This window comes from Trichechus manatus, unplaced genomic scaffold (assembly GCF_000243295.1).
Source record: "Trichechus manatus latirostris isolate Lorelei unplaced genomic scaffold, TriManLat1.0 scaffold00028, whole genome shotgun sequence".
Lineage (NCBI taxonomy): Eukaryota > Metazoa > Chordata > Mammalia > Sirenia > Trichechidae > Trichechus > Trichechus manatus.
The window spans coordinates 19,256,406-19,278,411 of NW_004443964.1; the positions used below are offsets into that span (position 1 = coordinate 19,256,406).

General features: G+C 37.9%; 1 protein-coding gene across 1 annotated transcript in view; it reads right to left on the reverse strand.

Moving 5' to 3' along the window:
* Window positions 1-22,006, reverse strand: part of LOC101342993 (uncharacterized) — a 512,538-nt gene that overhangs the window by 395,666 nt on the left and 94,866 nt on the right. The window contains exons 20-22 of the mRNA XM_023729385.1: window positions 20,284-20,427; window positions 8,330-8,401; window positions 3,837-3,980 (exon numbers count right to left, since the gene is read on the reverse strand). Coding sequence (XP_023585153.1) covers window positions 3,837-3,980; window positions 8,330-8,401; window positions 20,284-20,427 — 360 coding nt within the window. The remainder of the gene's footprint in view (window positions 1-3,836; window positions 3,981-8,329; window positions 8,402-20,283; window positions 20,428-22,006) is intronic.

The window sequence follows — 22,006 nt, forward strand, 5'->3', positions numbered from 1 at the left end:
TCCCTTCACCTAAGATAATTCTTGTCTACTATCTAGTTAGTGAATAACCCTCTCCTTCCCTCTCCACCCTCATAACCATCAAAGAATGTTTTCTTCTCTGTTTAAACCTTTTCTTGAGTTCTTATAGTAGTGGTCTTATACAATATTTGTCCTTTTGTGACTGACTAATTACACTCAGCATAACACCTTCCATATTCCTCCATATTATGTTTCACGGTTTCATCGTTGTTGTTTATCGTTGCATAGTATTCCACTGTGTGAATATACCATAATTTGTTTATCCATTTGTCCACTGATGGGCACCTAGGTTGCTTCCATCCTTTCGCTATCGTGAACAGTGCTGCAATGAACATGGGTGTGCATATATCTATTCATGTGACAGCTCTTATTTCTCTAGGATATATTCCAAGGAGTGAGATAGCTGGATCTTATGGTACTTCTATTTCTAGCTTTTAAAGAAGCACCAAATCGATTTCCAAAGCGGTTGTACCATTTTACATTCCCACGAACAGTGTATAAGTGTTCCAGTCTCTTCATAATCTCTCCAACATTTATTGTTTTGTGTTTTTTGGATTAATGCTAGCCTTGTTGGGATGAGATGGTATCTCATTGTAGTTTTGATCTACATTTCTCTAATGGCCAATGATCGTGAGCATTTCCTCATGTGTCTGTTAGCCGCCTGAATGTCTCCTTTGGCGAAGTGTCTGTTCATATCCTTTGCCCATTTTTTAATTGCGTTATTTGTCTTTTTGTTGTTGAGGTTTTGCAGTATCTTGTAGATTTTAGAGATTAGACGCTGATTGGAGTTGTCATAGCCAAAATTTTTTTCCCAGTCTGTAGGCTGTCTTTTTACTCTTTTGGTGAAGTCTTTTGATAAGCATAAGTATTTGATTTTTAGGAGCTCCCAGTTATCTGGTTTCTCTTCTGGTGTTTGTTCATTGTTACTTATGGTTCATATTCTGTTTATGCCATGTATTTGGGCTCCTAGCATTGCCCCTGTTTTTTCTTCCATGATCTTTATCATTTTAGATTTTATATTGGTCTTTGATCCATTTTGAGTTAGTTTTTGTGCATGGTGTGAGGTATGGGTCTTGTTTCAGTTTTTTGCAGATGGATATCCAGTTGTGCCAGCACCATGTGTTAAAGAGACTGTCTTTTCCCCAATTAATGGACTTTGGGCCTTTGTCAAATATCAGCTGCTCATAGGTGGATGAATTTACGTCTAGATTCTCAATTCTGTTCCATTGGTCTACGTATCTGTTGTTGTACCAGTACCAGGCTGTTTTGACTACCATGGTGGTATAATAGGTTCTAAAATCATGTAGTGTGAGACCTCTCACTTTGTTCTTCTTCTTCAGTAATGCTTTACTTATCTGGGGCCTCTTCCCTTTCCATATGAAGTTGGTGATTTGTTTCTCCAACTCATTAAAAAATGCCATTGGAATTTGGATTGGGATTGCATTGTATCTGTAGATCGCTTTGGATAGAATAGACATTTTCACAATGTTGAGTCTTCCTACCCATGAGCAAGGTATGTTTTTCCACTTATGCAGGTCTCCTTTGGTTTCTTGCAGTACTGTCTTGTAGTTTTCATTGTATAGGTCTTTTATGTCTCTGGTTAGATTTATTCCTAAGTATTTTATCTTCTTGGGGGCTATTGTAAATGTTATTGATTTGGTGATTTCCTCTTCGAAGTTCTCTTTGTTGGTGTAGAGGAATCCAATTGATTTTTGTATGTTTATCTTGTATCCTGAAACTTTGCTGAAATTTTCTATTAGTTCCAGTAGTTTTCTTGTGGATTGTTTGGGGTTTTCTGTGTATAAGATCGTATCGTCTGCAAATAGAGATACTTTGACTTCTTCCCTACCAATTTGGATGCCCTTTATTTCTTTTTCTAGTCTAATTGCTCTGGCTAGGACCTCCAGCACAATGTTGAATGAGAGTGGTGATAAAGGGCATCGATAAGGTACTTCTTAACTAAATTTGTAATTTCCAATTGTTCATTGTTGGTATGTAAAAGTACAATTGATTTATATTGACCTTGTATCCTGTAACATTGATAAAACTGCTAATTAGCTCTAGTAGCTTTTTTGTAGACTCGTTGGGCTTTTCTATATAGACAATCCAGTCATTTGTGAATAGAATAAAACCCTTTAGTAGCTCTCATGTGCCTACAGAATAAAAGACAAACATCATATCACAGCTTAATCATCCTTAATGATCTTGTCCTTGTTCACCTTTCCAGCTACTTCCCCAAATGCATTCTGCCCTCCAGCAATATGTAACAACTTACATATTTCACATGCTGTTTCCACTGCCTAGAATCACTTTTCTCCTATTCTGCCTGGGAAAATTCTTAATTCATCCTTCAAGATCCAGTTCAGTTATCATCTCTGTAAAGATCCCTTGACTACTACCTACCTGCCAGGGAGTGTGACTTACTAGCTACTCTGTACAATCACAGTACCACTCTTTAGTGATCACATCATTACTGTGCTCTTCTATCAAATTAGCAGTCCCTTGAAAACAGGATCTACTCATCTTTGTGTGATGGGATATTATGGCTAAAATAAATAAGAACTTTTTCATCCTTTCAGCCTAAAACCTGGTACAACTGCCATTTTTAAAGATATAAAAAAAATTTAGTTGAGATTTCTGCATTCCAAAATGCAGAAATCTGAATTCATATTTGGAGGCAGACAACTGTTTCATTATAACAAAAAAAAAATCATTCAAATGTGGCTTTAGATTACATAAATGTAAAGTAGTAACCCTCTTCTTAAATGGAGATTCTTATGGAGTATAGTTTTTTATATTCAGCTTTATGATAATGGGAGAAGAAATTTATGAAATAAGCAGGGTTGCATCTCTGCAGACTATTTCCATGAAGTAGTTCCAAACCAGAAGTATTACTGCCCCCACCTCCAGGGGTATTTTAAACTGTATGGGAGGAGTTTCTAATCATAATAACTAAGAAGCACTAATCCTATTTATTGGGAATGGACTAGAGATAGTAAACACCCTGCAAAGTATGGGAGAGTTCCACACAACAAAGAATTGTCCTCTCAAAAATTCCAAAAGTGCCTTATACAAAAAATACTGCTAGAAAAATGTCTATTTACCAAACATAGATTTGGACTACTATTCTTTAATAAGATAAAGGGCTGAAATGACTAAGATCACTAGAGAGATGTACAGGCCTATATATCTTAAACACCATGAAAAGGAATTAACCTTGGCTTAATTTAGCTCAACACATACTGGATTGTAGATGTCCTACATATGGTACTATTCAAGACTGAATAATTCAGACTTTGGGAAATATATTGATATATCTACTGTTGTGGGTTGATATTATTGCCCTATTGAAAGTCATAAAGCAAGGGCATTCAAAGAGGTACAAAGAGGTAGCAGATGGGGATTCCTCTGAAGGGAATGAAAATATCCACTGATATCTATACTAGGAAGCTAAAGATGGACAAGAAATGAGGTCTCAGGAAGCCCGCCTTAAAATGGGCTGAGAGGGTGGTACTTTTTACCCCTTTTGGGGCCTTACAGTTGCAGTAGAAGAAACATACATTTATGCACTCCTTCCTCAGGGAAAGTAAGCTAGCCCCAACAACGAGCTGGGCCAAAGACTGAGCCCTGACTTTCCCCTCTGTTTGGCTCCATGAGGCTCCGGGTTGGCACTCTAGGGAGGCAACCCTGGTGCCCACCAGTCATCCCACAGCTGCTCCCACAGGGTACCTTCCATCCCTGTGTATCCTATCCATATGCCTCCTTCCCCCACCAAGAGAGGATGGTATTTATAAGAGAGATGCCTTGAAACTACTTACCATGTTCAGGCTTATGTCTTAACACTTCATCAAGTATGGCATTAGCTCCATAAAGCTCATTGTTCATCAATGATGTCTTGAGGTCAGAGACATCAATTAGATCATTTTGAAGAATTTGGGAAGTAGCTAAGAGTAGCTGTGTAGCTGTAAAAACAGAGGAAAAACAAATGTTTCAACAGCACAACTAGAGTATATTATTTGCTATCAATGGATAGGCTTGTGTTGCATAAAATAACAGAATTTTACATGAAACTATTGTTGTTGTAGTTAGATGCCATCAAGTCGGTTCCAACTCATAGTGAGCCTATGTACAACAGAATAAAACACTGCCCAGTCCTGCACCATCATTAAAAATCATTGCTATGTTTGAGCTCATTGTTGCAGCCACTGTGTCTGTCCATCTCATTGAGGGTCTTCCTCTTTTTCGCTGACCCTCCACTTTACCAAGCATGATGGCCTTCTACAAGGACTGGACCCTCCTGATAACAAGTACTTGAGACGAAGTCTCATCATTCTTGCTTCTAAGGAGCATTCTAGGCTATACTTCTTCCAAGACAGATTTGTTCCTTCTTTAGACAGTCCATGGTATACTCAATATTCTTCGCCAACATCATAATTCAAAGGCATGGATTCTTCTTCGATCTTCCTTATTCATTGTCCAGCTTTCACATGCATATGGTGACTGAAAATACCACGACATGGGTCAGGCGCACCTTGGTTCTCAAAGCGACATCTCTGCTTTTTAACAATTTTAAGAGGTCTTTTGCAGCAGATTTGCCTAATGCAATACATCGTTTGATTTCCTGACTGCTGCTTCCACAGGAGTTTATTATAGATCCAAGTAAAATGAAATCCTTGACAACTTCAACATTTTATTCATTTATCATGATGTTGCTTATTGGTCCAGCTGTGAGGATTTTTGTTTCCTTTATGTTGAGGTGTAATCCATACTGAAGGCTGTGGTCTTCGACCTTCATCAGTAAGTGCTTTAAGTCCTCTTCGCTTTCAGTAAGCAAGGTTGTGTCATCTGTGCATATCACAAGTTCTTAATGAGTCTTCCATCAATCCTGACGCCAAGTCCTTCTTCATATAATCCAGCTTCTTGGATTATTTGCTCAGCATACAGATTGAATAAGTATGGTGAAAGGATACAACCCTGATGCACACCTTTCCTGATTTTTAACCTTGTTCTGTTCGAACAACTGCCTCTTGGTCTATCTACAGGTTCTGCAGGAGCACAGTTAAGTGTTCTGGAGTCCCAATTATTTGCAATGTTATCCATAATTTGTTATGATCTACATAGTCAAAAGCCTTTGCATAGTCAGTCAATAAAACACAGGTAAACATCTTTCTGGTATTCTCTGCTTTCAACCAAGATCCATCTGACATCAGCAATGGTATCCCTTGTTCCATGCCCTCTTCTGAATCTGGCTTGAATTTCTGGCAGTTTCCTGTTGATGTACTGCTACAACCATTTCTGAATGATCTTCAGCAAAATTTTACTTCCATGTGATATCAATGATATTGTTCGATCATTTCTGCATTCAGTTGGATCACCTATTTTTGGAATGGGCACAAATATGGATCTCTTCCAGTTGATTGGCCAGGTAACTAACTTCCATATTTCTTGGCATAGATGAGTGAGAACTTCCCAGCATTGCATCTGTTTGTTGAAACATCTCAACTGGTATTCAGTCAATTCCTGGAGCCTTGTTTTTTGCCAATGCCTTCAGTGCAGCTTAGACTTCTTCCTTCAATACTATTGGTTCTTTTTCAGATACTATGCCCTGAAATGGTTGAATGTCAATCAATTTTTTTGGTACAGTGACTCTGTGTATTCCTTCCATCTCCTTTTGATGCTTCCTGTGTCATTCAATATTTTGTCCATTGAAATCTTAAAAATCACAACTTTTTTCTTCCATTCTTTCAGCTTGAGAAATGCTGAGTGTGTTCTTCCCTTTTGGTTTTCTAACTCCAGGTCTTTGCATATTTCATTATAATACTTTACTTTGTCTTCTCTGGCCATGCTTTGAAATCTTCTGGTTAGCTCTTTTATTTCATCATTTCTTCCACTCACTTTAGCTATTCTACATTCAAGAGCAAGTTTCAGAGTCTCTTCTGACATCCATTTTGATCTTTTCTTTCTTTCCTGTCTTTTTAATGACCTTTTGCTTTCTTCCTGTATGATGTCCTGGATGTCATTCTACGACTTGTCTGGTTTTCGGTCATTAGTGTTCGATGCATCAAATCAATTCTTGAGATGACCTCTAAATTCAGGTGGGATATACTCAAGGTTGCACTTTGGCTCTTGTGGACATGTTTTAATCTTCTTCAGCTTCAGCTTGAATTTGCATATAAGCAACTGATGGTCTGTTTCTCAGTCAGCCCCTGGCCTTGTTCTGACTGATGAAACTATTAGTATAGTTTAGAAACCATTATGTATTACAGTAGCTAACAGCCACTGAGCACTTACTAAGCACTAGATATTATTCTAAGCACTTTTGTTTTACTCATGTACACCTTGTAATAATCACAAAATAGGCATTATTATTCTCATTTTTTCAGATGAAAAAACTGAGGTTACTGAAATTAAAAATAAAAGCCAAAAGGTGGAAACAATCCAAATGTCCATCAACTGGTGAATAGATAAGCAAAATGTGGTATTATTCATATAGTAAAATATTACTTAGTCATAAAAAAATTGAAATGCTAATACATGCTATGACATGGATGAACCTTGAAAACATCATGCTAAGTGAAATAAGTCAAACATATAAGTACAAATATTGCATGATTCCACTTATATGAAATATCTAGGATAGGCAAATGCACAGAGACAGAAAGTATTACTGGTTACCAGGGCTAGGAGGGAGGATGGGGATTCAGTGCTTAATGGGCACAAAGTTTCTGTTTAGGGTGATGAAAAAGTTTTGGAAACAAATAGTGATGGTTGCACAACATTGTAAAAGTAATTAATTCCACTGAATTGTACACTTAAAAATTGTTAAAATGGCAAATTTTATATATATTTTATGAAAATAAAAAATTTAAAAAAAATTTTTAATATTATACTTTTTGCTAGCTTACATAGTATGTGTATCTGTTTAACTATATAATTTTCCTTAGTTTACTATGATGATTTTATCAAGAAGGAATGCAGTAGCCTGATTATAAAACTCTTCAAAAGCCTTGAATAAAGCTGAGCATGCCTTCAAAAAAACGGCGGGGGGAGGAATGGGCAATGAAGTATTGATAAATGATACACCATGGATGAGCTTTGAACACGTTATGCTAAGTGAAAGAAGCCAGGCACAAAAGGTGACATATCGTATGATTTTATTTATATGAAATGTTCAAAACAGGCAAATCCATACAAAAAAAAAAAGTAGATTAGTAGTTGTCAGTGGCTGGGGGAAAGCAGAATGAGGAATGACTGCTAATGGTTACAGGGTTTCTTTTTGGGGTGATGAAAATGTTCTGGAATTAGATAGTAGTGATAGTTGCACAACTTGTGACTCTACTAAGACCACTGGATTTTATACTTTCCAAGGGTGAATTTTATGATATGTGCATTCATCTCTATAAAAAAAATATATCTGATTTTAAAAAACTATCAATTGTAAGACACATCTTCATTTCAGAAATATTAAAATGTGGAAAACGTGGGGAAAAAATACATTTGTTTCACCAAGCATTAAGAAATACATCATTGAGAGTTCTGTCTGTGTCTGTGAAGCGTTCTTTGGTAGGTGTTCTCTGAAGACTTGGGTGGTAGGAAAAGACGTTGATGTTGAAACGGTCTCCCTAATTTCAAGGAGAATGGGAGGAACTTAGGTGACAAAGGGCAGTCATTAAAGCAAGGGCAAAATGATACCGTTGGGCAACAGAGACAGCATGGTAATATAAATGATATGAATTACAGGGACTTCCAAAAACCAAACCTGTTGCCGTCGAGTCGATTCTCAGACAGAGCAGAACTGCCCCATAAGGTTTCTAAGGAGTGGATGGTGGCTTTGAACTGCCGACCTTTTGGTTAGCAGCTGGGCTCTTAAACACTGTGCCACCAGGGCTTCTATAGGGAGTTCAGTTGGGTGTACCTGAAAACTCCAGAGACCTGACTTGAGATGCGACAACAAAAAGTGGTGGCCCCTCACTCACTATCCAGATCTGATTTAGTTCACAGATCCAGAAGTCCCTGAAGGAAAACCTAAGTATCCTCGATGACGGACCTGCAATAACAGCAAGGGTACTTACTATTATCTTTTTTTAACCCTACATTATTTCTCTTCCCCTCATTACATCTTTGTTCCATTTTCCTCACTTATTTTTTTATATTTTTGTATTATTTATATTTCATAAGTTGCTTGAAAGACTAGAAGCTAGAGAGACTACAACTGAAAACTTGAAATCCATATAGTGATTGCTTTTTTAAACATTATTTCATGATTTTTATTTTCTAGTCATTTTTCTTTGAACTACAAGTAATCACTTACCTATGGACTTTTTGAAACATGGAATTTCTTTCACTTCCATTAAGAATTCTTTTAAATCCACCTCCATATTTTCTGGAAGGTCAAAATCAAACATGCTTACATTAAAAACCTGATTTTGAATTGGCCCATAAAATAAAAGCTGTGGTTTACAGTAATTAGGTAAAACTCCATTCTAGTTCATTTTTCTGTCCCAAACAATTGAAACTATTTCAATAGAACTTTTAATACTTGTAGGAACCACCCACTGGACAGTTAATTTAATAGTTAACATTTTTTTAGTTCTTACTGTTAGTAGGCATCTTCTTATGGTGTTTTGTTGTTGTTGTGTGCTGTTGAGTTGATTCATACTCACAGAGATCATGTATGACAGAGTAGAACTGCCCCACTGGGTTTCTTAGGCTGTAAATCTTTACAGGAGCAGATCACCAGATCTTTACTCCTGCAGAGTTGCTGGCGGGTTTGAACTGCCAACCTATCAGTTAGCTACCAAGTACTTAACCATTGTGCCACCAGGGCTCCTCTGTGGTGCCTTACGTATATTAATTCATGTAATCATCACAATATTTCTATGAGATGAGTACCCTTAATATACCTATTTTTAAAAGATGAATGCAAATAGAAATTAAATAGCTTGTCCAGGTCACAAATCCAGGAAATGCTAGAAGCAGGTTTTGAATGGAGGCAGTCTAACTCCAGAGTGACAATGTTACCTATTGGGATACACACACACACACACACACGAAGTAAGGTGCAATAACCTGACAACAGCAGAAAATCTAAGGATATAACTACATTAAGGAGACTTCCAGTTATAATAAAATGGCAGACTTGGTAACACAGACACCATCCCAACAGAAAACCCCTACAGATGCAGTATGCAATATAACATTCTATGACTGTATGATTGAAACATATGAAAAAGAAATAACAACAAATTAAGTGGGAGTTGACATCCAGAGTAGTAAGTAGTGAATACCAACCCTCAACTGTCTTGGGGGTAGATACCAGATCCAGAAATGGTTAGGTACTTGATTTAAATGCTAATACAGAGTCAAAAAGGAGGACTTGGGTGCATGCAGAGGGAAGAGTTAGAATTTAGATACCAAATAAAACTGGGATTTCTTAAAGGGTTTCAATCTCAGTGAAAGGGAGTTTAAAATACTACATCCAATGACCCAGGAAAACAATTAGGAAACCTAAGTCTTCCTAATTCTGATAGGCAGTATGGGAAAAAATCTCCTATGAGAAATCAAAAGCCCAGTCTGCATCTCCTGAGGGTTTGAAGTCTAAATTTATACCACTCCCATGATGTGGGAAACCCCAGGTCAAGATATAAAAATGAATTCAGGTTAATGATAATCTGGGGTACTTGGCAAAATCAATCACCCAACTGTGCTGGGAAGACCCTCTCAAACCTAGGACCCATGGGAATCCCATAGAAAAAACAAACTGTGGTTAAAATTAGCCCAAAATAAAAAGTCACAAAAAATGATACATCAAAACTAGAGTTAGCAGATTTAACAGGTCAGCAGACATAAGAAATAACAAGATTAACACTTCGAGAACTTGGAATAACAAAACAATCTGATAAAAACTGAAAGTAAGTATACACACAATAATGAAAGAGAAAGTCTAGAAAACATATATAAAAAGACACTAAGATAAAATACTAATAGATTTCTTAAAAATTCAGATATAACTTCTACAAATGAAAAATATGGCTACTGAAATTTAAAACTAAGTGGATGAATTAACTAGCATATTAAACCCAGCTGAGAAGACAATTAGTAAACTGGAAGATAGACCTGAAAAAATTATCCAGAATGTATCAGAAAGGTAGAAAGACATAGAAAATATTAAAGAGAGACACAGAGGACAGAAAAAAGTCTAATATAAATTTATAGGCATTCCAGAAGTAAATAACTAGACCTAGCAGACTAATATAGAACAGTAATAGAACACTCCACCCAAGGACAGCAAAATACACATTTTTCTCCAGTGCACATGGACTATTCTCAAGGATAGACCAAACATTAGGTCACAAAACAAGTCTCGATAAATTTAAAAAGATTAAAAACATACAAAGTATCTTCTCTGACCACAGTGGAATAAAATTAGAAATCAATAACAGAAGGAAAACTAACAAATATGTGGAAATTAAATAACACACTCTTAAACAACCATGGATCAAAGAAGAAATCACTAGCAAAGAAACTAACAAATACTCAGAGATAAATGAATACAAAAATACAACATACCAAAACTTACAGGATGTATAGCTGTAAACATATGAATTAAAAAAGAAAAAATCTCAAATCAATAAGCTAACTTTACGACTTGAAGAATTAGAACAAGAAGAATAAACTAAACCTAAAGTTAGCAGAAGGAAGGATATAATAAATATCACAATAAAAAGTCACAAAAATGATACATCAAAACTAAGAGTCAGTAGATTTAACAGGTCAGCAGACATAAGTAATAACAAGATCAACACTCCGAAAACTTGGAATAACAAAACAACAATCTGACAAAAACGAAACTAAGTATAAACACAATAATGAACGAAGTCTAGAAGTCTAAGTGGAGACAAACAAAATAGAAAATAGAACAGCAATATAAGGGACAAAACTGAAAGCTGGTTCTTTGAAAAGGTCAACAAAATTGGCAACCCTTTAGATAGACTGACAAGGAAAAGAGAGAAGATGAAAATAACTAAAATCAGAAATGAAAGAGGGCACATTACTACCAATCTTACAGAAATGAAAAGAATTATAAGAGAATACTATGAATAATTGTATGCCAACAAATTAGATCACTTAGATGAAATGGACAAATTCCTAGCAACACACAAATTACCTGAACTGACTTGAGAAGATATAGAGAATCCCAGCACACCTATAACAAGAGCATGAATCAGTAATCAAAAACCTTCCAACAGGAGGTGGAGCCAAGATGACAGACTAGTCAGACGCGTTAAGCCATCCTGCTGCAACAAAGACCCGAAAAACCAAGTAAAACAGATACAGGCATCAATCCTGGAACACTGAACCTTAAATGAAAAGATACAGTATTAGATTGGAAGCCACTGAGGAGAAGAAGAAACTGATAGAAAATGGTGAAGGAGTAGAGATATGGAGTGGAGGTTTCTGGCCAAATGGCATGACACAGCATGACCATCTTGGAATAAAGCCAACAACCCTGCAAGAAGAACGCAGAAAGGCACCTTCATGGAATTCCCAAAAGGAGACAGAAGTATGGTGCGGACACACCCAGAGCTAAGTAAGACTACATTTGCTGGCTGCAGCTCAAGGATGTGCCCAGACTCTCTCACATGGTAAACACAGGAGCATGCTCTTACAACCCCTGCCCCTCTGGTGAATAGTGGCGAGAACTACCCTATCCCGGCAGCCCCAACTGCCAGGGAACACAGTACCAACCCACCCTATTGCCCTCCTCCAACTAGCACCCTCCGCCACTGCCTTTGCCCCCCACCCCGCCCCCGGCTCCTGCGTCTCTCCTCTGCCCTGCTGGCTGGACCTCAGACTCCCGCCACAGCTGGCTCAGGCCTCGCCTCACCAAGCTCCACAGCCCTGAGAACTGGCTAGGGTCTCAGGCCACCCCCTCACCAGCTCAGGCCGTGCCTCATTGCACTCTGTGACCCCGAGGAGAACTGGCCTGGACCTCAGCCCCCACCCCATGCCATCTTAGGCCCCACCTCGCCTCCCTTCATGGCTCTGAGGGGAACCAGCCCAGACCCTGGAAGCCCCCCGCCAGCTCAGGCCCTGCCTTGCCACACTCTGCAGCCCTGAGGGGAATCAGCCTGGACCCCGGACCCCCACCACCACCAGCTCGATCCCACCTTGTCATACTCCACAGCCCCGAGGGGAACCAGCCTGGACCCCAGTTACCCCATCCCCCCGGCTCTGGCTGCCTCACCATGCTCCACGGCCCTGAGGGGAACAGGCCCAGACCCCAGACCCCCCCATCACCACTGGCTTCAGCTCTGCCCCACCATGCTGCATGGCCCTAAGGGGAAAAAGTCCCACTATAGCCCCCTTCCCAGGCCCAGTTTATACCACAGACAAACGACCCATCTCCACCCCTCCCCGCCCCCCATTGGACCAGCCCTGCTGTGCCATAGTTGAGCTACTGGCCCTGCACATCCCAGGCAAGGTGGTGAGAACTATCATGCCCACAGATGGGCAAGAAACAAAGTATGCCCAGCCTGCCCACCCAGACATAACCAAACAAAACAAAAAAGCAGGACAAAGCAAACAAACCTACAATCAATAAATAAAGAAAATAATACAAGAATGTCTCAGAGGCAGGAGACAATATCAAAACATATTTTAAAAAGGACAACCCTTTTAACTCAGTACCGAAGTCACTCCTGAAGTTCACCCTTCAGCCAAGGATTAGACAGGCCCATAAAACAAACAATAATACATGTAGCTCAATCATGTATACAAGACTAAATGGGCACACCAGCCTAAAGGAAAGGATGAGAAGGCAGGAGGGGACAGAAAAGCTGGATAAATGGAAATGGGGAACCCAAGGTCGAAAAGGGGAGAGTGTTGACACATGGTGGGGTTGGCAATCAATGTCTCAAAACAATACATGTGTTGTTTAATGAGAAACTAATTTGCTCTGTAAACCTTCATCTAAAGCACAATAAAAATAAATAAATAAACATGACAAGATGGCTCCAGTAAGTGACGAAAAGAAAGCACCAGTTGACCTTCTGGCAGAAGAAGAAGCACAGGAACTACCTGATAGGGAATGCAAAAGTCTAATATTCAGGGATCTCTAAGAGTTTAGAAAAGAGATGAAGGAAAACACAGACAAAATCAGGGAAAACACAGACAAAACCAACCTCAACATAGTCAAAATCAAGGAAAACACTGATAAAGCAATAGAAGGCTTCAGGAAAATAATACAAGAACAAAATGGCAACATAAATAAACAATTAGAAATCATACAAAAATAGTAATTTAGAAATCCAAAAGATAAACAACAAAACTGCAGAAATGTCCCTGAGGGACCAAATTACTGGGCTGAAGACTGTGGGAACCACGGTCTTGAGGAACATCTAGCTCAACTGGCATAACATAGTTTATAAAGAAAATGTTCTACATTCTACTTTGGTGAGTAGAATCGAGGGTCTTGAAAGCTTGTGAGTGGCCATCTAAGATACTCCACTGGTCTCACTCTGTCAGGAGCAAGGGAGAATGAAGAAAACTAAAGACACAAGAGAAAGATTAGTCCAAAGGATTAATGGACCATAACTAGAAAAAAAAAATTTTTTCCAGCAATGGACAACAAAATAGAACGTTTTAGGAGCAAAATTGAATGGAAGACAGAATCAGTAAAATCGAAGATGAATCCATGGGTGCCACTTTTTTATGGAAAAATCAGATAAAAGAATGAAGAAAACCTAAGAACTATCTGGGATACAATCAAGAGCAAAAATTTGTGCATGATCAGAGTTCCAGAATGGGGAGAAAACGGATAACGCAGAGAGGATCATTGAAGATTTGCTGACAGAAAACTTCCCTAATATCATGAAAGATGAAAAGCTGACCATCCAAGAAGCTCAACGAATTCCATATAGGATAAACCCCAAAAGAAAGTCACCAACACATATCATAATCACACTTGCCAAAATAAAAGACAAAAAGAATTCTGAGAGCAGCTTGAGAAAAAACAGTCATATACAAAGGGGAAACAATACGATTAAGCTCTGATTACTCAGCAGAAATCATGCAGGCAAGAAGGCAATGGGATGACATATATAAAACTTTGAAGAAAAAAACTGCCACTCATCAAAAAACTTTAACAAAAGTGGAAAAAGAGAACCTACAGATTGGGGAAAAAAAATTGACTATGACATATACAACAAAGGTCTAATCTCTAAAATCTATAGGAAAATCCAGCACCTCTACAACAAAAAGACAAATGACCTAATTAAAAAATGGGCAAAGGATATGAACAGACATTTCACCAAGAAGACATTCAGGCAGCTAACAAACATGAGGAAATGCTCATGATTCATTAGCTATTAGAGAAATGCAAATTAAAACCACAATGAATACCATCTAACCCCAACATTACTGGCACTAATCACAGAAACAGAAAATAACAAATGTTGGAGAGGCTGCCTGGAGATTGGAACTCTTATGCACTGCTGGTGGGAATGCAAAATGGTACGACCATTTTGGAAAACAATATGGTGCTCCCTTAAAAAGCTATAAATAGAAATGCCATATGATCCAGCAATCCCACTCCTAGGAATATATCCTAGGGAAATAGGAGCCATCACCCAAATAGACATATTCACACCCATGTTCATTATCCACAATAGCAAAAAGATTGAAACAATCTAAGTGCCCATCAACAGATGAATGGATAAACAAACTATGGTACATAAACACAATGGAATAATATACAGCAATAAAGAACAAAGATGAATCTGCAAAATATTTCACAACATGGATGAATCTGGAGGGCATTATGCTGAGAGAAATAAGTCAAGCATAAAAGGACAAATATTTTATGAGACCACTATTATGAAAACTCATGAAAAGGCTTACACACAGAAAGAAACAATTTTTGATGGTTATCAGAGAGGGGAGGGGTGTGGAGGGAAAAACACTAACTAAACATTAGATAAAGTGTTAACTTTGGTGAAGGATAAGACAGTACACAATACTGGGGAAGCCAGCACAGCTTGACCAAGGCAAAATCATAGAAGCTTCACAAACACATCCAAACTCCCTGAGGGACCAAGTTACTAGGCTAAGGGCTGCAGGCCAGGGTCTTGGGGGACATCTAGCTCAACTGGCATAATATAAGTTTATAAAGAAAATGTTCTACATCCTACTTTGGTGAATAGCATCTGGGGTCTTAAAAGCCTGTGAGCAGCCATCTAATATACATCTACTGGTCCCACCCCGTCTGGAGCAAGGGAGAAGAAAGAAAATCAAAGCTATAAGGGAAAGATTAGTCCAAAGAACTAATGGACCACAACTACCACAGCCTCCACCAGACTAAGTCCAGCACAAGTAGATGGTGCCCAGCTACCACCACTGACTGCTCTGACAGGGATCACCATAGAAGATCCCAGACGCAGCTAGAGAAAAACATAGAACAAAATTCTAACTATAAAAAAAAAAAAAAAGACCAGACTTACTGGTCTGACAGAGACTGGAGAAACCCCTAGAGTACGGCTCCGGACAGCCTTTTAACTCAGTACTGAAGTCACTCCTGAGGTTTACCCTTCAGCCAAAGATTAGACAGGCCTATAAAACAAACAATAACACACGTAGTTCAACCACGTATATGAGGCTAAATGGGCACACCAGCTCAAAAGCTACGATGAGAAGGCAAGAAGGGACAGAAAAACTGGACAAGTAGAAACGGGAAACCAGAGGTCGAGAAGGCGAGAGTGTTGACACATCGTGGAGTTCGCAACCAATGTCACAAAACAATTTGTGTATTAATGTTTAATGAGAAACTAATTTGCTCTGTAAACTTCCACCTAGAGCACAATAAAAAAAATTTTAAAAAAAAACCTCCCAACAAAGAAAGTATAGGAGCAGATGCCTTTACAGGTGAATCTTACCAAACATTTAAAGAAGAAATAATACCAATTCTTCTAAACTCTTCCAAAAAGTAGAAGAGGAGATAACATTCCAAAACAATTCTATGAAGCTAGTATTACTCTGATCCAAAGCCATATAAAGACATAACAAGAAAATTATATACCAATATCCCTTATGAATAAAGATGCAAAAATCATCAAAAATATAATAGCAAACCAAACCCACAAGCATGCTAAATGGATTATACACCATGACCTAGTGGGATTTATCCTAGGAAAGCAAGAGTGATTCAACAATAGGAAATCAATCACACACCAGTAACAAAAGAAAAAATGGATAAACTGGACTTTATCAAAAAGAAAAACTTTTGTGCAACAAATGACATCAAGACAGTGAAAAGACAACCTACAGAATGGGAGAAAATATTTGGGAAACATATCTTGGATAAGGGTTTAATATCCAGAATAGGTAAAGCAGTCCTGCAACTCAACTACAAAAAGACAAACAACCCAATTAAAAAATGGGCAAAGGACTTGAATAAACATTTCACCAAAGAAGATATACAAATGGTCAAATAAGCACATGAAAAGTTGTTCAACATCATTATTCATTAGATAAATACAAATCAAAACCACAATGAGATATCACGTCACACTTACTAGCATTGCTATAATAAAAAAAAAAATAGAAAAGAAAGTAACAAGTGTTGGTGAGCATGTAGAGAAACTAAAACCCTCAGACATTGCTGGTTGGAATGTAAAGTGGTGCAGTCACTGTGGAAAACAGTTTGGTGGTTCGTCAAAAAGTTAAACATAGAGTTACCATATGACCCAGCAATTCCAATCCAAGGTATATATGCAAAAGAATTGAAAGCAGTGATTCAAACAGATACCTGTACACCAATGTTCACTGCAGCATTACTCACAATAGCCAAAAGGCAGTAACAGCCCAAATGTCCACCAAGAGATGAATGGATAAACAAAATGTGGTATATGCATACAATTATTCAGCCATAAAGAGAAATAAAGTTCTGATACATGCTACAACATGGATGAGTGTTGAAAAAATTCTGCTAAGCGAAATACGCCGACACAAAAGTACAAATATTTTATGATTCCACTTACATAAAATATCTAGAATAGGCAAATTCAGAGACAGAAAGTAGCTTAGAGGTTTCACAGGGCTTGGGGGAGGAAGGAACAGACAGTTATTGCTTAATGTATACAGAGTTTCCATTTGTGGTGATAAAAAAAGTTTTGGAAGTAGATAATGGTGATGGTTGCACAATATTGTGAATATACTAAATGCCACAGAGCTGCAAACTTAAAAACTGTTAAGAATAGCAAATTTTATGTTATATATATTTTGCCGTAAGAAAAGAATTTTAAAGCAAAAAAAAAAGAGGAGAGCTAGCAAATAGCCTTTGACCTCTCTTTGTTCTTTCCTCCATTTTACTGCCTGGATTGTGGCTGAAACTCTAGCCACCATCTTTGACCACTCGATGACATAGTAGTGAGCTAGAAGGACCTTGGTTCTCTAACAATTTTATAGAGTTATCTGAACTGCCTAACTCCAAATTTAAATGACAAAGAATGAACTTGTATTGTTTCAGCCAGGGTTTGACAAACTTTTTCTGTAAAGGGCCAAATAGAAATATTTTAGACTTTTGCAGGCTATACAGTCTCTGTCAAAACTATCCAACTCTGCCATTATAGCACAAAAGCAGCAATAGATAATACATAAACAAATGAGCATAGCTATGTTTCAATTCAACTTTTTACAAAACTGGCAGTGGACCAAATTTAGCCCACAAGCCAGCTTGTCAACCCCTGGTTTAAATCATTGTTACTTCTGGGTTTCTGAACACAGCATAAATCCTCAGATGAAAGCACAACAAACTCCAAGCAAGTTTTTAAAGAAGTAAAATTCCATATACTTTATTACATAATGGTGAAAATATAGAACACCAAATATAAAGAGAAAATCTTTAATACCTTGGTCTCTGATTTGAGCTTCCTGTCTCCTGAACATTCCAAGAATAGGTCAGAATCAAGGCAAGTATGTGTTACAGTAGATTAGAGGTTACATGGGGCTTGGGGAAAGGAGAACTGACAGAAGAATGAAGCTTTGCTGTGCTGAGGGAAAAAGTTAAACCTCTAATCCTATTAGAGATAGTTTAATCTCTTTGGAGCCTCTTTGGCAATCCTCTCCAATGTCCTTTTTAGTCCTCTCTTTCTTGCACTGTGTAAGTACTATTATATTGACTTGGAACAGCCTCTAGCTTGGATGAAGCCCAGCTCTGAATGGAAACCAGGGCAGAGAACAGAGGAAAGGGGGCCACTTAGATCTGTTTGCTCTAGGCATAAGGAGCTGCCATGTGATCCAATCAAGCTTACCAAAGTTATGGTATTCTTTCTAGGGCTCTGGAATCTAAACCCAAACCAGTGAAGTTTTCCTTTGTCTGGCTTTGTTCTTTTAGCATGTTTATACCGGGGAGAGATGGGGGGTTAGGGTGGTGTTATGGATTGAATTGTGTCCCCCCCTAAAAAAAATGTGTGTCAGTTTGGCTAGTCCATGAGTCCCAGTACTGTGTTACCGTCCATAAATTTTGTCATCTGATGTGATTTTCCTGTGTTGTAAATCCTACCTCTATGATGTTGATAAAATGGGATTAGTGGCAGTTATGTTAATAAGGCAGGACTCAATCTACAAGATTAGGTTGTGTCTTAAGTCAATCTCTTTTGAGATATAAAAGAGAGAAGCAAGCAGGGAGACAGGAGAACCTCATACCACCAAGAAAGTAGTGCCAGGAGCACAGTGTGTCTTTGGACCCGGGGTCCCTGCATGAAAAGCTCCTAGACCAGGGGAAGATTGATGACAAGGACTTTCTTCCAGAGCCAACAGAGACAGAAAGCCTTCCCCTGGAGCTGACACCCTGAATTTGGACTTGTAGCCTACTAGACTGTGAAAGAATAAACTTCTGTTTGTTGAAGCCAACCACTTGTGGTATTTCTGTTATAGCAGCACTAGATAACTAAGGCAGGTGGCAATAGTGGTGGCAGGGCCCAGTAGTATACAATTCTGGTTTTAGAATTTTAGGTCCCAGCAAAATATAATCATCACACTTTACATTCTGTTTCTTAATTTTAAATGTTTCAGGTTTCATTATCTCCTTTACCCAACCCCTAATCTTCTTAGCCCCATTTCAGCCTGGCACTTCATAAAGTTAAAGTAAAGGGCTAAATTTGTAATGTAATTCAATGTCCACCAATAAGAAAGATAGTCTTTTGGCATAAGTTACAAAAGATACGCCAGCAAGATACATATAACCGTCACAACAAGAGTTGTTACCCACCGGTGAGAGTGGATCACCTGTATCACTTTCCTCTCCATTCTCAAGATGCTAAGACTGTTAATGTAAGTGGGAGCAGGGGGTTTGGTAGGTGGGCAGAGAAAGAATTTAAAAGACTAAATAATTGAGGCAGTAGAAAAGATGCAAGGGAGAGAGGCATGCTTTCTTGATCTCTCTCTCTATATAAGGCACTTTGCAGAGGCTTTTATATGATCTGGAAGATGCACTCGAATAAGTTAATTAGACTTGGGCCATCTTCCTGATACTACATGGATTGGATTCTATTTCTTGATCCCAAAATAAATAAGTGATCATGTATCCTTCAGAGTTCTATGTGCTTGTACGCCTGTGTGTATGTGTACGTGTGTCTGTCTGTCTGTCCATATATGTGTGTTCCACCAGAAGTATGTGGACTACTGATTGCTTCTACTTCTTGGATACACCTGTACTCCTTCAATGTGAGCAACAGAAGATACACAGCATAAACCACCACCTGGCCAGTTGACCAACAAACGGTTTTTATTTCCTGCTTTTCCCATGCTCCAAAACAAGGGACATCATAACTGGATAAAACTTAATTTTCTCCAAATATAAATCAGTTACACAAATTAAGTGACTATAAAATACTTACATTTATAATGATATTAATTGTGCATGCTAGGAAGGGAAATAATTAAATATCAGAATGAAAATACTTGTAAAATAAAAATTAACAATAATAATATAAATAACATAAAACTGAAAATAAGGCCCTATATTCAGCATTCTTGTCTGTGTCATGGGTAACTGGGGCACTCTGATGTACCATTACTATATAGTAAGTAAGGTATCACAACTTTTTCCCATCTCATCACAATTTATTTATATTCTTGTTTCTTTTAAAATAAGTCTTCATGAGTTGTGGAATATTTACTAGTGTCTTCTAACCTCTACAAATTATATACGTTGACCTTCATATTAATCAAAGGGCCCTTAAACCTACTAAAGTCAAAAATGCTTACCATTGATGTCACAACGTTTAAGAGCTTCACTGAAATCCTCCTCAGTTAAATTAACATTTAAATTTTTCAAGGCATGCTCCAAGTTAGATATACTAATTCTGCCATTATCAACATGTGATAAGACGTATGCAGTTTCTTTAATCTCTGCAAGGAGAAATTAATATATACAAGATATTACTGTGCAAAAAAACATGCAAAATAATTTGCCCAAAGTCTACTGTAGTTAAACCCGCAAATTAAATATTTATCTGAAGCAAAATCTCTGTAAAAAGGAGAAATATTTTCTATTTATAACTGAATACCCACTTATTTCAAGCAGTACTTTAAAAAAGAAAATTTCACGGTAAAGAGAATATGATAGACTATTGGTATATACTGTAATAAGATATGATCTGAATCAGTTCATCCATTAAATACTGAGTGAGTTGTAAGCCTCTTAAATAATACTTATGCCCTTTACATGTAGAAGGTTTAAAGACCTCTATCAACTGAGTAGGTGAACAATTAAAGGCTAAAATTTGAGGCTGAAACTCTTGATCCCCAGGGCCTCTGCTAGTCTACATTGTACTCTTGTGTAAATTGGAAAAAAACCTCCCTCTCTTTGCATCAGTTACAGTAAGGTTCACCTTCCTCTGAGTGGCTGCAATCTACCACTGGGGTTCAAAGGCTTAGAGAGCATAGTAGAGTATGGGCTGTGTTCCAGCCTTTACTTTTACTGTGTCAGCCAGGCACCTTTGAGCAAGGCACAACCCATACAATCAAGCACAGCAGTTCTGTTAATCCTAGACCAATTTAAAATATAAAAAATCATCATCATTAGTTTTTAAATTTTTTATGTATATCATTTCCCATTCCATTTCTCCCTCAACCCCCAAATCAAGTGCTTCTATTATGTTTTCATATTTTGAAAATTGTTACATTACACTAGCAGATCTAAAACTTTATGGATGTCACTTAGAAAAAACATCATAATACCATCCTAAAGCTACACTGATTCTACTAAGAGTTACTTTACAGTTACTGAGACTAATGACAAAGAATCCAGTCCCTTTCATCAAAGAGTTTCCTGTAAATTCATTGAGGTCAGGAACTCAGTCTGTCATCTTTGTAAACAAATTTATAATATATTGCATTATATAGTCAGTGCTCTGGGAAAAATATGCAGAGGGAATTATGGAAGCAGAGAGAAGTTTCATTTAACCAAAATTTAATGAGTGATGAGCTCTGGGAAGTCTTATGGAGTGGGAGGCGACATTTGAACTGAGTTTGGAGAAAAAAAATGTGAGTTGGTTGTATACAGGGAGTATATACAGTTCATGTAACTGCTTGTGAAAACACAGAACAAAAAAAAAAAAAAATAGAGCCAGTTTAAATCATTATAAGTGGTATGGCTATATCTACCACGTGTCTGTCAGTTTGTCATACTGTGGTGGCTTATGGGTTGCTGTGATGCTGGAAGCTATGCCACCATTATTTCAAATACCAGCAGGGTCACCCAAGGTGTAGGTTTCACTGGAGCTTCCAGACTAAGACAGACTAGGAAGAAGGACCTGGCAGTCTACTTCTGAAAAAAATGGCCAGTGAAAACCTTATGAATAGCAGTGGAACACTGTTATATAGTGCCGAAAAATGAGCCCCTCAGGTTGGAAAGCACTCAAAATATGACTGGGGAAGAGCTGCCTCCTCAAAGCAGAGTCAATCTTAATGACATGAATGGAGTAAA